Raw genomic sequence first — 14,496 nt, 5'->3', positions numbered from 1 at the left:
GAAAACGTGGAGGCAAGTAACTTTGGTTACTGTAGAGACACATCAGACACATCAATCAACGCCAGTATTTTGCTAAAAGCCACGCCTCGCTTAGTCAATAAATTTCGAATATTGAGTAGTGTATGTTTAACATCTGTGTTTTTAAAATGTGTTTTTGAGTATTGACGGTCGGATAATATCCGATTTTCTGATAACAAAACTAACGTTTCGTCGCCTCCATCTGTTGCCAGAATCGTCCAACTCCGCGCGACTGCTCGGCGCTCGCTTCGCTCTGCTCCGAGGGAATCACGGGACGTGAAGCCGCTGCTGTCGACCACGCCAGTTTACAGTGCAGTGTCTGCCATGTTTGAAGATATCAATGCGGTGGGGCGTGCTTCTTCTTTTACGGTTCGTGTTTGGTATCAGTGAATGAGGTGTGCGATGAAATTGTCACACAGAAGATCGTCTCCGACTGCTGCATCATGGTGTATCGATATCAGCATCGCGACTGTTACCGTGTGCTAAGTAGAGTGTCATACATGCTTCGAAAAATATCACTGGATTCGCACCTTCAGTATCCTATGAAGGGGGAAGTGAATGCTTGTTGTTTTGATTCGTTTTATTGATATTATACTCATTGAGTGAGGATGATAATTATAACCAATAGAACAAGTAAGGCATTTTAATCACTTACCACGGAGTATTTATGTGTCCCACACGGGAGTTCTTGTTATTATTTTGCTTCCCGTGCTTTTGACCCGAGTGGGCGAGTCCATTGCAGTCGGACTGTCTCGGGGGGTGTGCGCATATCAGATGGGTTATTGAGGATTGGGGCGACGAAACCTTTAATCATTTTTATCCTGGAAAATATTACTGTTTGCGAAGTGAGTTTTAAAGTTTGAAGATCCATGAAGGAACAGTGTGATGGATAGTGGTTGATCAGGTGTGTGACCATCAGGAACGACTACATTCTTCACCTTCCTTGGGCAAGAGGATGTTGTTTGTTGTGACGACACGGGCTTTGGGATCCTTCGGGTAGAAAAAGTGCTACCGTCCTTGTACAGGATTCGGTTATGATTCCACATGCGCACAGTTTAAAAATAATGGGAAAGACAATCCTTGGCAACTGGTGATACACGTTTTTTGATAGGTTAGCCAAGAAAACACTGGTGTGCTTGTTTGTGTGAAGGTGACTACACTCACGTTGGTTTGTTTACATTGTATATGCAGTGATGAGAAGTTGCTTTAGTGCAGTTATTCATTATTGAATCTATTTTTCAAAACAAAATAATCCCCATTCGACATTTTCTCTAAGGGTATATTTTTTAAAGTTAATTGGAGTTTGTTGAAAAGATTCACCAGTGATAAAAAAGTGACCATTGTGAAATCAGCAGCTAACTGGGCTGTTGATTACAGTGATATTACTCATCATCAAAGCAAGAAAGTTTTTTATAAGATAAGGCCTTAGTGTCTGTAGTTCTTAATTGTGAATTGAAACCGCGTTGACAGTAATTCTGGAGCCGAACCCGCAGTTTGGTGGCGGCGTTCCTCATGGTTCGATGGTGCTCTTGAATGCGGAGGTGTCGCCGGTGGCCACACGGGCAATGGACAGCTCGGTGGTCATGCAAGCCAAACGTCCCGACGCTTGGCATAAGCACGAGCAGTTGATGCTGATGGAGAAGCAGAAGCCAAAACGTAAGCTGAAATATTATTTATTTTGACCTTAAATTTACAGTAAATTTCTTCATGAACTTGTAGTCCTCTTGGTTAATTATGCTGTTACATGCCTAACTGTTTCTGGGAATGTACCAGGTAAATCGTTGATCACAGCATAACTTGCGGAAGGCTCAGTATTTGTTTTGTTACATACTGTTCAGCAGGTAGTTGCGATGACGTGCTGGAAAAATATGCAGTGTGTTGTTCTTCGGGAGCAATTATTTTGCTTGGCTTAATGTTACGTTTTAGTTAATTTGGAGCTTTCAGTAAGAACCTTTCCTTGTCATACTTTCTTTTCTATGAAGACTTTTCTGGCAAGTCAGTAACATAATCTTCCATTTTGTTTATTACTTTACCACTTGAAAACCTACTATGCAGCATGCTGTTATTCCATTTAGTTGATATGAAGACTATATCATATAAATATACACATTCATTGGTGCCACGATAGTTTATGAATGTCCTGTGTCTAGGTTAGGGTTGGTGAATGTCATGTCACATGGTTAGGGTTTGTTGATGAATGCTATGTGACTTGGTTAGGGTTGGCCATCTAACATCTCATGTTACAGTTAACTTCTTGTTTCAAAATGACCTTTGCATAACTTGGTTGGTATGATCTATATCTCTCAACAACCTTGCTTATGAAATCTCCATTTAGTAAAACTTTCCTGCTGTTACATATATGCTGATAAAGGAGAGAAGTTATTGTTCCTTTCTTAACAGTATACCTCGTACTAGCATATTCTGAATATGTTTTCATTGAGAAACTAATGCATGAGCAGTCTGGATGGAGATCGAGATGTAAGGTTGCAAAAGAGCTAAACCAAGTTTCTTATTTACAGTATATATTCATGCTTCACAATTTTATATATGGCCCAATTAACTTACTCTTCAATAATTAATTGGAAATCTGTAGTTTATTTATGATATGTATAAGGGTATTAACCCTCCAAGTGCTGATCGTTTCACTCTCAAGTGCTGAGCATTCGTAAGGCAGCGTGCAGATACATTAAAAAAAATTATAATAAATACAAATTTGTTCAGGAAGAATTGGAGAATAAGATAATAGTACGATGTTTTACTTAACAAGTATCCAGTAAAAGTATAATGTATGATTAATCACATTTTAAAAAACTAATCAATAGATATAGATAGATAGGTTGGTCACAAGCACTACATTATTTGAAATTATATACCAAATGTGCCAAATTTCATTGCAAGTACAATGATATATAATAAAAACTTCAATGAATAATAAAAAAAGTCACGGGTAAAAAAAATTGGAGAGAGTCTGTTGTGGTGGGTCATTAGGTCTAGATGTGCCTGATAGGGTTAGCATGTTTGGATTGTCTACATCACTACAGTCACGGGTACCTAAATTAGGGGAATATTCTTCCCCACTTCCAGAAGAAAAGTCGTCTAATGATAAATCATCAGGAAAATCTTCTACATTACCAATGTTGTCTTCACTTTCATCACTCCCAAGCTTCTCCAATTGCACTTGAACCACTTATTTCATTCATGTTTATATTATAATAATAATCACTAAACTAAAATAAACCAATTAAAATAGAGTAAATCAGGCACACAATTATCACAAATTGGCTAGCAAACAATAATCTTCAAATGCTCGAAGCAACTAGACAGTTTGAGTAGACGTAAACAAAGACCAGTTCACAGCTGACAAGATCGCCGCTTACTGCTTTCCTTCCCCAATTAAAGACCTACTTGCACTGCCTACCAGATAGAGAATTTCATTTTGCAGCGAGAATATTCGTAAAATCGATTGTTATACCGATTTTACGAGTTGTTATAACGATTTTATGAATCTTCTCACTGTGAGACGATAGAACTTGGAGGGTTAATTTCTTGTATCTAATCATTATAACTACAGACCTATATTCATTTGTGATTGTCCTTGAAGACAGAATTGATTTCATTCCTGTTCTGTGTATTGTCATGTGTGATGAATGACATTAATGAGCAAAGTTAAATGAATGCAGGTCATTGTCTTGAGGTTATATAATCCATACATAAGATAGGATTAAGGCTTGTACTTCTTTAACAAAATTCATACAGGTGTACTCTAGGCGGCAGTCATTAGGTGCATAATAGGCTGTTAAGAGTAAGATTTTATAAACATTATGATTGTACATGGTACCCATTCTTAATTATCTGGCTCTGACAGTCCTGTCTTACAATCCTTGGTCAGATTACATTTTTAAGACTAAGAGACAATTCGTGAATTTGAGGATAAACAAGGTCATAGTTCATTGGATATGTTTGAAAAATTATAAGAATTTGAATGTAACTTGAGAAGCATTATTCTTATGAATATGTAATAATCATACTATCGCTTATATGGGAGGCTTTAATTTCATTCATGGTTTTAAGAAATGTAATGGGGCACTCAAAGTCACATTCACAATTTTCGTTTTTGCAGTGTTAGCAAAACACTATAATTTTCTATATGGAGAAAGTGATCTCGAGGTTGTTGAGGATGTCCGTGGCCAAAGAAAGGAGCTTAAGGAATAACTTGACAGGAAGGTCGTATATTTATATCAATACTACTGATTAGTGCTAGGTCCTTTTAATTTTCTGTCCTGTTTGCGATCAGGAAGTGGTAAGATCTAGTGAATTTTAGAAAATCCAGTTAGGACATACTTTTCTAAATTAACGTGTAACTGCCTCAAGAACCGTTAAATACTGTGGACAGCAACTATTTTAGTTTGGTTTTGTAGCAATTAGCTTCAGAATTTCACATTTAGTAATGTATTTACCAACCTAGGCCTATTTGGTTAGTTCCCTTAAAACATACAAATGTAATCCATTTCTTATCCATCCAATCTGTTACATGTCTGTTTGTTTATTGATTGTTGATGAAGTATTAAATAAAAACTACGTTAGTAATATGTATATGAATGTTGCGCTAACATATAACTTGCAAATTGCCATGATATTAGTATAGTACGCGCAATTTTTAGTGATACCTGAATTTATGGGGGTGAGGAGTAAGGAGGGAGCTCTTCCGGTTCCGGTAATACTGCCAACTGAATGGAAATGAAATCTGAATTTAATTGATAGTATGATCGATCGATGTGAATTTTCTAAACCTTTATTATATTACGCCAACAACTGTGTCACACACACATTATATAACATTTCTCGATGCAAATTCTCAGAAATATCAGCTTGGCTGTGCTGTGTAAACAACGGTACTAGTAGGCCTACGTAAAGTGTGCGCCAGATGTCTCACGGCAATTCCTAATTTGTGTGTCAAAGGTTGCCAATATGAATCTCGAAGATAACCGAGGTCTACTGATTCAGCATTAGGGAGCCCAGATATCACTAAAAGTTACACGTACTATATAGGGAAGGGCTAGGCATGTTTGCTGTGGCATTTGAAATGGGAAGTCACAGAAAGCCATCTTCAGGTCAGACAGCAGTGAAGTTCAAACCCAGCATCTCACAAATGCAAGCTATCGGTCCATGCATTAATTTCAAAGGCAGGAAATAGCGTTTTATGTGACTTTTCTAAGTTGTGTAGGTGTAAAGGAAGTTTTTTCAGAGTATTTTATATCTACTTTACAAATCATAAAGGTAAATTATAAGATGACTTTTGAAATTTAATTAAAAATATTGATGCAGATAGGGTCATTCTGTGTTACCTGTAGAAATGCACGTGAATTTTCATATTAATGAAAATGCATAGCCTGTTTCTAGTCTCAACCGGGTCATGAATGAATGAAACCCGCATCTAGCGGTGAGGATGGGAACTGCGCTGGTTGCCGAAGCTTATCGTACTCCTCAGAGGCCATGATTAATGACTGACAGATGAGATGAAATGATATTTGTGTGTGTTGCTGGAATGACAGATGACAGGAAAACGAGAGTACCCAGAGAAAATATGTCCCGCCACCACTGTCCAGCACAAATTTCACATGCAGTGACTGGGATTTTAACCACGGAGGCTACAGTTTTCATATTATGTAATGTTTAAATTTGTTCTCAGTAGTTTGCAAGTTTTGTTTTGTTAAATATGTATGTTAATAAAAACAAACAAACCTCATAGCACTACATTTGTGGTGAGCCTTGTTCTACCATTTAAATGACCACTGTTCAGTCCAAAAGCCTGTCAGTTACGAGGTGACATGTGGCCAATGCGACAGATCCTCTTGCTGTTATTTGTGGTTCTTTTAGACTGGAACCACTGTCTTTCTGTCAGATAGCTTCTCGATTTTTCCTACATAGACTAAGTGGACTGAGTGGACCTCAAACCAGTTCTCAGATGCTGGTAAAAAACCTTGATCTGTCCGGCAATAGAAACTAGGGCCTCTGAGTAAGGGGCAGTCTCACTACCCCTAGACCGCAGGGCCAGCATGTGTGTTAATAATCTGTCACAATTGTCCGTCACCAGTGAAACATGTTTAATGATGGAATTGCTTAGATTAGCTGTGAGAATATTTCATGAATTACTGTAAGTAGATGACGGATTAGGTTTGAACTTATTATTGATACGCTAAAAACTCTGTTTCGTGTTATACTAAGACAAGGGGTAAAGTAATATGAATTAATACTGGTGATATACTAGAGATACTTCCTTTCGTATCCTGCAATAAACTGTAAATGTATTTGCAACCTAAGCGTCTTGTATGTAGAGTAATGTATAAAATGGAATCCTGTGCTCAGGGTGTTGACTTTCAGCATAGTTTGTAAATTTTTCCGGAAATGAATAACGTGCATGATCTATCATTAATAAACTTCTGGAATATTTTCAGTTGTTTTGCTGTAGGCCTATATGTTACTGAGATTTTACACAACTTAATAATTACCGTTTCAGTTTTCATCTTTTACAGGTGATACGTGTGGGACAGTGTTACTGGTACTTGTATATTGAATTAATTTTAATTTTATTTTTTTAAATTGGCTTTACGTCGCACTGACACAGTAGATTTTATGGTGACGGTGGGGCAGGAAAGGGTAGGAGCAGGAAGGAAGTGGCCACGGCCTTAATTACAATACAGCCCCAGCATTTGCCTGCTGTGAAAGTGGGGAAAATACAGAAAACCGTCTTCGGGGCTGCCGGTAGTGGGGTTCAAGCCCACTATCTCCCGAATACAAGCTCACAGCTGTGCGCCCCTAACCGCACGGCCAACTCGCTCAGTGTACTTGTATGTAAGGGGATCCTTGATTAATTGTACTTTCCTGTAAAACAATGGTCACCATCATCACTGTTATACTATGTTAGGTTTATACATGGGTTAAGTGATCCTACTGAAGATGTTGTCGCTCTGCCCTCATGGCACTCCAGTATCTGCAGATCATTTGACGACTGGGCAAGAGCTGTTTTTGCAGGTCAAGGCCTGAAAGAACTGTTGTGCTTGGGTTTGTTCTTGTTTTTTATAGATGGACTATATTTATCACAGGAATATTTGGTTGCATGTGACTGTTCACTATTTTTGTAAATTAGCTAGTGCAATTTTATATTATTTTTTAAACTTTGGGTTAGACCTGATACTTCCTTGCAGTATAAATGGATGTAGTGTTGGTGCCAGGTTGGTCTTATGAGGATTATTCAAGCAAATAGATAGTCTTACATGGATATATATATACAGACACACACACAGTGTTCTCCGTAGGACCTTTCTAATGGGCGCTTCACCCTGCTGGTTTTACAGATTGTCCGGCTAACATAACCTAGATAACTGTTAGTTAGAAACATATTATTAATACATTTTTGAGTCATTTGGTGCTCCAAGTTAAAATGTAAATACTGTAAATCTGTTTATTTAAATTATAAGTCTGCATTATTGTCAGCAAAATTGCATCAATTATATTGGAGTTTAAATGTTTAGCGTGACGATCACGTAGTGTCATGCGCGAGTGGTGTCTGTATTAGCGTGGAATCCCATGCTAGCACTCGATTCCGCAGGACGTCACAAACCTGTATGGTGCTCCACAGCAACCGAGTGGTAAGCCCCAGTGTTACATGATTATGAACGAGTGGTAGAACACTAGAAGTTCAAAATATTCTGTTATGGTATCATGTCTTTTTCATGATAATGACACTAAATAGTTCAGTTTTGCAGTTAGTTTACCGTCGGATATTATTGTGGTTAATGCCCTGAGGGGAATAAATACAAATTTTATCATATTCATTTTTTATGTAATATTTCCTGCCTGGCTACTCATTCTTGCCACCCGGTTGTCAAAAATTTCTGTGGAGAACACTGATATGTATATTCAGTCCTGGTATAATAAGATAGAGTTTGAGGGATGTTCCACCATTCAGCACATTGTAAAATATATTAATTTATAAGAAGACTGGTTTCGACTCCCTTGGAGTCATCATCAGTTCTTGTTGAAAATCAAATCGAGGGGAATCTGATAACAATCATCATAATAAAAAATTATAATACCTAAAGGCAACCTGAAAACACATCAATGGGTTGCAAAACATTACCTTGAAATGTAACGTACACGTAAAAAGTTCTTAGTTCTGGCTTAAACTGTCGTGTGTTCATGGAACACTGAAAACATAAACACTGGTTGAAAATATGTACAAATACAACATGAACACTGATAATGATATGAAACACATGGTGCTTTAAGAGTGTTCTTGGACTTGATAGTTTTGTTTCTATCTGAATAAACTGGAAGAAATATGTACACATTGAAATGAAATGTACAAAGACGTAGTTCTGACTTAAACTGTCGTGTGCTCATGGAACACGGAACACTGGAAACATATGCATTGCTGGCATAGTCGAGCAAACATGACATGTCTATGGCATGGTATTTATCATTTTCAAATTAATATCCTATGAATTGTAAAGTTTCAGCTGTGATGATGTTTCATTTTGAGGGGCCTCACCTGTTGGTCATACCAAGCTGAGTGGCTCAGTCAGTAGAGTGCTGGTTTTGGCTTAGTCGGTTAATATTTGAAAGTATTCCGATACACAAGCCTCATGTGGGTAAATTTATGGCACACAAATTAACTCCTGCGGAGCAAAATTCCGGCACCTGAATGTCTCCAAAAACCAATAATATGTCTGATAGAAAATTTAGGGGAATAACAAGGTCATTAATATCTAGGGAAATACACCTTAACTACTCACCATAGGCCTGATGTTCTGTTGGAACCTAATCTGGCCCTGAGGGTTGATCGTATTGTATCACTTTACTCCGATATCTTTTCTCTAACCATTGCAATTCCTTTACCCCTTAACTAACCACATTTATATTATTAATTCTTTAATTTTGAATGAATGAATGCATGAGTTTACACTTATTAACTATCTAATATTCTGCTAGTATTATTGACTGCTTGTATATTGAAAATATATTCCCTGTGATGCCAAGTGAGCAGGCTAGTCCAAATTCTGTGATCACCAGTCCCAGAGACAAACAAGACATAGAAGACCTGTTTCAGCACTCACAAACAACAATGAACACACGTAGAGAGCAGCTCTGTTGGCAACTCGGTGTTCTTTGTATTGTCAGTTGTTTATTGGATGTCTAAAGTGCTTATGTTGGTAAATTGTTGTTTTGTGCGCTCTGTAATTTTTTAATTAAAGATGGCAAAATGGGTGAAAAACGAAAAAAGTTGTAGTAACTCCACATGAGAAACTACGGGCAGTACAGTACGTGCATACTTATAACTAGCATGAAGGTACGGTACTACGTAAGAAGTCAGAAAATATTAATAAAATTGGGTTTTGATATTTAAAAATGGGTGTTTTTAATGGCACAGCTGGGGTTGGAAGAGAGTATTTATAGAACTCTGGCCTATCCGGCTTTTTTACTATCCGCTTTTCGATAGCTGCAGTCGCTTAAGTGCGTCCAGTATTCGGGAGATTGTAGGTTCGAACCCCACTGTCGGCAGCTCTGAAAATGGTTTTCCGTGGTTTCCCATTTTCACACCAGGCAAATGCTGGGGCTGTACCTTAATTAAGGCCACGGCCGCTTTCTTCCCACTCCTAACCCTTTCCTGTCGCATCGTCACCATAAGACCTATCTGTGTCGGTGTGACGTAAAGCGACTAGCAGGAAAAAAAAAAATCCGCTTTGACCTTCTGCCACATTAGGGTGGATAGCAGAGTGTCTACTGTATATTAAAGTTTCTGTATACTGTACTCCTATTTATTTAGTGTATGGCTTTTAGTGTCGGGAATCATCAAGGACATGTTTGGCTTTTTATTTGATGCCCCATGGGTGACCTGCACATTTGTGAGATGATGGTATCGAGTTAGGGAGAGGGTGAAACCTGCTGTAGGCACATAGCAATTCTTGTCGAATAACACCAATGGGTCTGCTCAGGGCTTAACATCTTCATTCAGCAGACGAATCACCATCAGCAGTGTCATATCCCTCACTCTAGACTTTTGGCACACAGTCTAGTGATTATAAATTGTATACTGCTACCTCTCGTACCCTGCTTGCCAACGTTTTGATGGTGAAAATATTTTCTATCAACAGCTAACCACGATGTGATACCGTTAAAGAGTGGACGGCTTAACAAGTGGAAGAATATAACCCAGACATCTTTTCGAAGTCTCTGTGGTCATTGCCATAGCAGTGAAATATCTTATGGTGACATCTGTAGTTATAAACTTAACTTCTCAGAACTGTCTCATATGTATAAAACTCTTGTTTGTAGGACTGAACTGAAAGCTCATAGCATAAACATGTTGGGAAAAATATTATTGATTTGGTAGAGATAACACATATGGTTGCTGGTCCACTTTGCAATACTAATGGTAAGAGATTATTTCTAATGAAGAGAGAAAATTAGGAGTGACATTTTGGTGCGTTTGAATCGGTTTTGTTAGTGTGGTCATGTGAGGCAGTTGGAAGAAGAAAGGTTTCCTAGTCACATGATAAACTTCACTTTAGAGTGTAAAGGTCTAATTTGTAGATTCAGCATTTAATTGATTTCATGGTAAAACACATAGAAGTAGGCCTAGAAGAGTGCAGATAAGGAATTATATAAGCACTTACATTTTTCATGGAAGTTTTAGACTGAAAGGTAAAAATCTTAAGTGGAATTGTTTGAAGTAAAGTTTGGTTCTTAAATTATTTCAGAATAAGAGCCATATCAGCTTTACAAAGGAGCAAATTTAAGTTATCCACTTTTAAGGAGAAGCATATTTGATGGGTATCAACACGATAGATGTGTAGGTCATGACTCAGTGGACAAACCATAGCGGTTCTTCCTTCAAACAAATAACCTTTCAGTGTTTACATCATGATGGAATTAGCGTAATCAGTAATTTTTCTTCCTTAATTGTTCTATTCTACTCTCAAACAGTTACATGTCATAATGTGTTTTGTACATAATAATATCCTTCAAAATTTGGCAGAATGTTACATTGTTCTCAATCCAGTTTTGGTACAAAGCGGTTTTGTAACTAACATTTGGCTGAATTAAAATGTATCTGCTTGTATAATGTGTATCGTCATAAAAGGAAAGAAAAATTCCACCTAATCAATACATTTATTTTCTTGTACAGTATTACAATCTAGGACCGGTTTCGACCCTTCATAGGTCATTCTCAGCTATATCAGAATCACATTTGCATTTCTATCTTATACCTCTGAAAGACCTTCATGATATATTGTTTCATAATTTTCAGTGAAAACTTATCTTAAAAACTTACAAATTTACAAGCGTTGTGTTAAAATTAAAAATTAAAATTACAAAACTTTGTCTATTATATACATGCACTTTGGCTGACAGAATGCGTCCTTGGGTTGATTAAGCATCTATCTTAGGTATTGTTGCTTATTCTGTTGAATCGATTCCCTTTTTATACTTATGTACAATCGTGAATAGACTATCAGTAAAATTTGATAAATAAAACTTGCGTGATAATTACAATAAAATATCATGTTACATCTTTACACCACATTGCTGGAGTGATATTATTTTAGGTAGAATATAAATGCGTGTTGACCTCTATAAAATATTTTTACATAAACACACTAATATATTTTAAAGTCTAATCATTGTACTTTAAAGTCTAAAATACTTATTGCTTTGGATCTTGCGTTATGTGGTAAAATATTGTAACAATTTGTCTTTATATAACATCAGGTATTGATAATATTTAAATGTGCCGTGTATGGTTGGCTTTTAAGTCTAATGATTAAATGTCAGTTCCTTCTTGCATAAAATTACAAGTTTCATATTATGTTGATTATGTATTGTATAAAACATAAATGTCTATTAAACAGAATGCCTATCATTTATTACAGAAGTTTTTAACACTTGAATGTCTAGTAATATAGTCAATGTATTAGTGACATTGAAACGTGTTGGCCTTAATTCTTACGTTATATTTCCATAATTTGCCTTTTTTATATATGTCGAATGTTGGTCTTTATAGGTTCCATTTGTAAATAACAGCACTTTCCTATAATTGTGAAATGGATCAATATAAGCTTGATACGTGTTAAATTGTGCACTATATGTGTGATTCAGTTCTGGCCTAACTTCTGTTCTGGAGTTTTCTCCCATCAAATGCTGTAAGAATGTGGTGGTTCCTTTCCCTTTTTGAGGCTGGTAAAGTTGCTGGATGTTTGAAATGCGAGTTTTTGGCCGTTTGACGAGTAATGTACCTCGTACTGATGGTTTTTAAGATAAGTTTTCACTGAAAATTATGAAACAATATATCATGAAGGTCTTTCAGAGGTATAAGATAGAAATGCAAATGTGATTCTGATATAGCTGAGGATGACCTATGAAGGGTCGAAACCGGTCCTAGATTGTAATACTTTACAAGAAAATAAATGTATTGATTAGGTGGAATTTTTCTTTCCTTTTATGACGATTGGTAAATGTCAATACGGAAAATGAAATTCATAAATCAAGATGTATAATGTGTAGTCGAGTGTGCTTTTAACTTTTTCGCATAAGCAAATATAATGCAAGCTAACTTAAACTATCATTGTAGTTTGTTTTGTTGGAAAAATTACACTGGAGCAGGAGAATGGTTTATCAGTATATTTCAGAAGATTTTTTATTAGATAATGTACTATTTCATTCTGATACGTTTATTATTGAAATTAATTAAAGCAGGGGATTTCATGCTCATTATCAATAATGATTTTCTTCCTTGAAGGTTCAAAATATTTTTAAACATTTTTTTTTTTTTTCTCGTAGGTCTTGCTCACATTAATCTTAAAAACTGTAGTCAGCTTTTAGTCCTTTTTAGGCTCTATGCTTTTTATCTAGTTTTATGTGTTGGAGATGCACACTGATACAGTATAAGTTCTCTGAATTCATCTCATTAACATGTTCAGATGAATGTTCAGTCATTCAAAAAGAATGAGCACATGGTATTGTTTAAATTCCCTACAGGTACACTTTTCCTCAGAAACAATTGAACCTATAGATATTATGTTTGTTGTGGGTATGCACAGGGTTTGTATCTTACATGAGAGGTGAATTATATTTAAAATTAAGTCTGATAAAATTTAAATGCGAGGAACATACAGTATCATGCAGTTTTTTTTGAACGACTGGTCAGAATTCAGATTTATAGCAGTCATTGCACAGTTTGATGTGATGCATCTTCTGCTCTCATCACTGAACAAGTTGGAGTTGTGTATTACTATAAGCTTGCATTTGGAAGACAGCAGGTGTGAACCCCATCATTGGCAGCCCTGTGGTTTTCCATTTTCACACCAGGCAAATGCTGAGATTGTACCTTCAATAAGGTCATGGCTGCTACCACGAGAACGTAGTTGCGATATGTTTTCTTGGTAACTTCACTCGGAGATATTCTGTGGAGATTGTTTTGCATTTTACGTATTAAATTTGTGCTTCTCAGAACTAAGATCATGATTGAGAACTTGATCATCCTAACAAGAGCACTAGCCTTCAGTGTTTAAGTTTGATCAGTCTGGTGGTATTTGAAGGTGCTCATATACACCAACCTTGTGTGACACGTAAAAGAACTCCTGTGAAACAAAATTTTAACGGTTTTGAATCTCCGATACACCATGGTGGTGATAGTAACAGTCAATTGATGTTTAAGTTATTAACGTTTTTAGGGAAATTCAGTCGAAACTAGATGTATGATCATAGAAGTAGACTTCTCTGGGATGTTGTCAAAATTAATCATCTAATTTCAGATGACTTCTTGGCCTTGGTATTTGATAATCTCAGCTCACTCTTTTCATGAGAGCACAAGGCCTCATTTAAACCTGTTTCGATTTCTCTCTGAAAGAGAAACTGGTTATATCTCAGTGTGATCCAGGATACATCACTGTTTTCTGAATTATCATCCCCGTGCAACAATAAGATTGCTCACGAACAATGCTCTGTACATTTTTCTGTAAATTCCAGTTATGCCCATGGTCTTCAGGGACTGAAGAGTACTTGTATTTTACCCTAATAATTTATCCTGTTTATATTCTCGCTTATGTCAACTATGTGGAGATTCGTTTGTGCAATCTGGACACAGAAGAATAATTATAAATTAGCAGTGTTGGGCTCTTGTTGAATTATTTGAATAGATGTCCTCCTCTGTAGTGTATTGGAAGGATGGCTGGTATGTGGTTAAATAGGCACATGCCGCTCACTTCCATTGGTGGTGTAACTGAAAAAGCTGCACCACCTCAGAATGAGGACACAAACAAATTTTTATATTGGGATGGATGGTTGTTATATATTTGAAGCTAACTCTTTAGTCCAAGTCATTTTGAATGCTTTCATGTCCCGTAGACTAATTATGCTACCTTGATGATGATGATGATGAGAGAATATAGGTTTCTTTAAAAGTATGATACTTGTCTG

The 14,496-nt window shown here is 36.6% G+C and overlaps 1 protein-coding gene across 4 annotated transcripts in view; it reads left to right on the top strand.

Moving 5' to 3' along the window:
• The first annotated feature begins 926 nt into the window (after positions 1-926).
• Positions 927-14,496, top strand: part of mnb (minibrain) — a 657,539-nt gene continuing 643,969 nt past the window's right edge. For all 4 annotated transcript variants that reach the window (XM_067155254.2, XM_067155253.2, XM_067155251.2 and 1 more), the window contains exon 1: positions 927-1,674. In XM_067155254.2, the coding sequence (XP_067011355.2) occupies positions 1,539-1,674 (136 nt within the window). In that variant the 5' untranslated portion in view covers positions 927-1,538. The remainder of the gene's footprint in view (positions 1,675-14,496) is intronic.

This window comes from Anabrus simplex, chromosome 11, assembly GCF_040414725.1.
Source record: "Anabrus simplex isolate iqAnaSimp1 chromosome 11, ASM4041472v1, whole genome shotgun sequence".
Classification (NCBI taxonomy): Eukaryota; Metazoa; Arthropoda; class Insecta; order Orthoptera; family Tettigoniidae; genus Anabrus; species Anabrus simplex.
The sequence above is the reverse complement of the archived record's forward strand: the minus strand, read 5'-3'. Positions and strand labels throughout refer to the sequence as shown.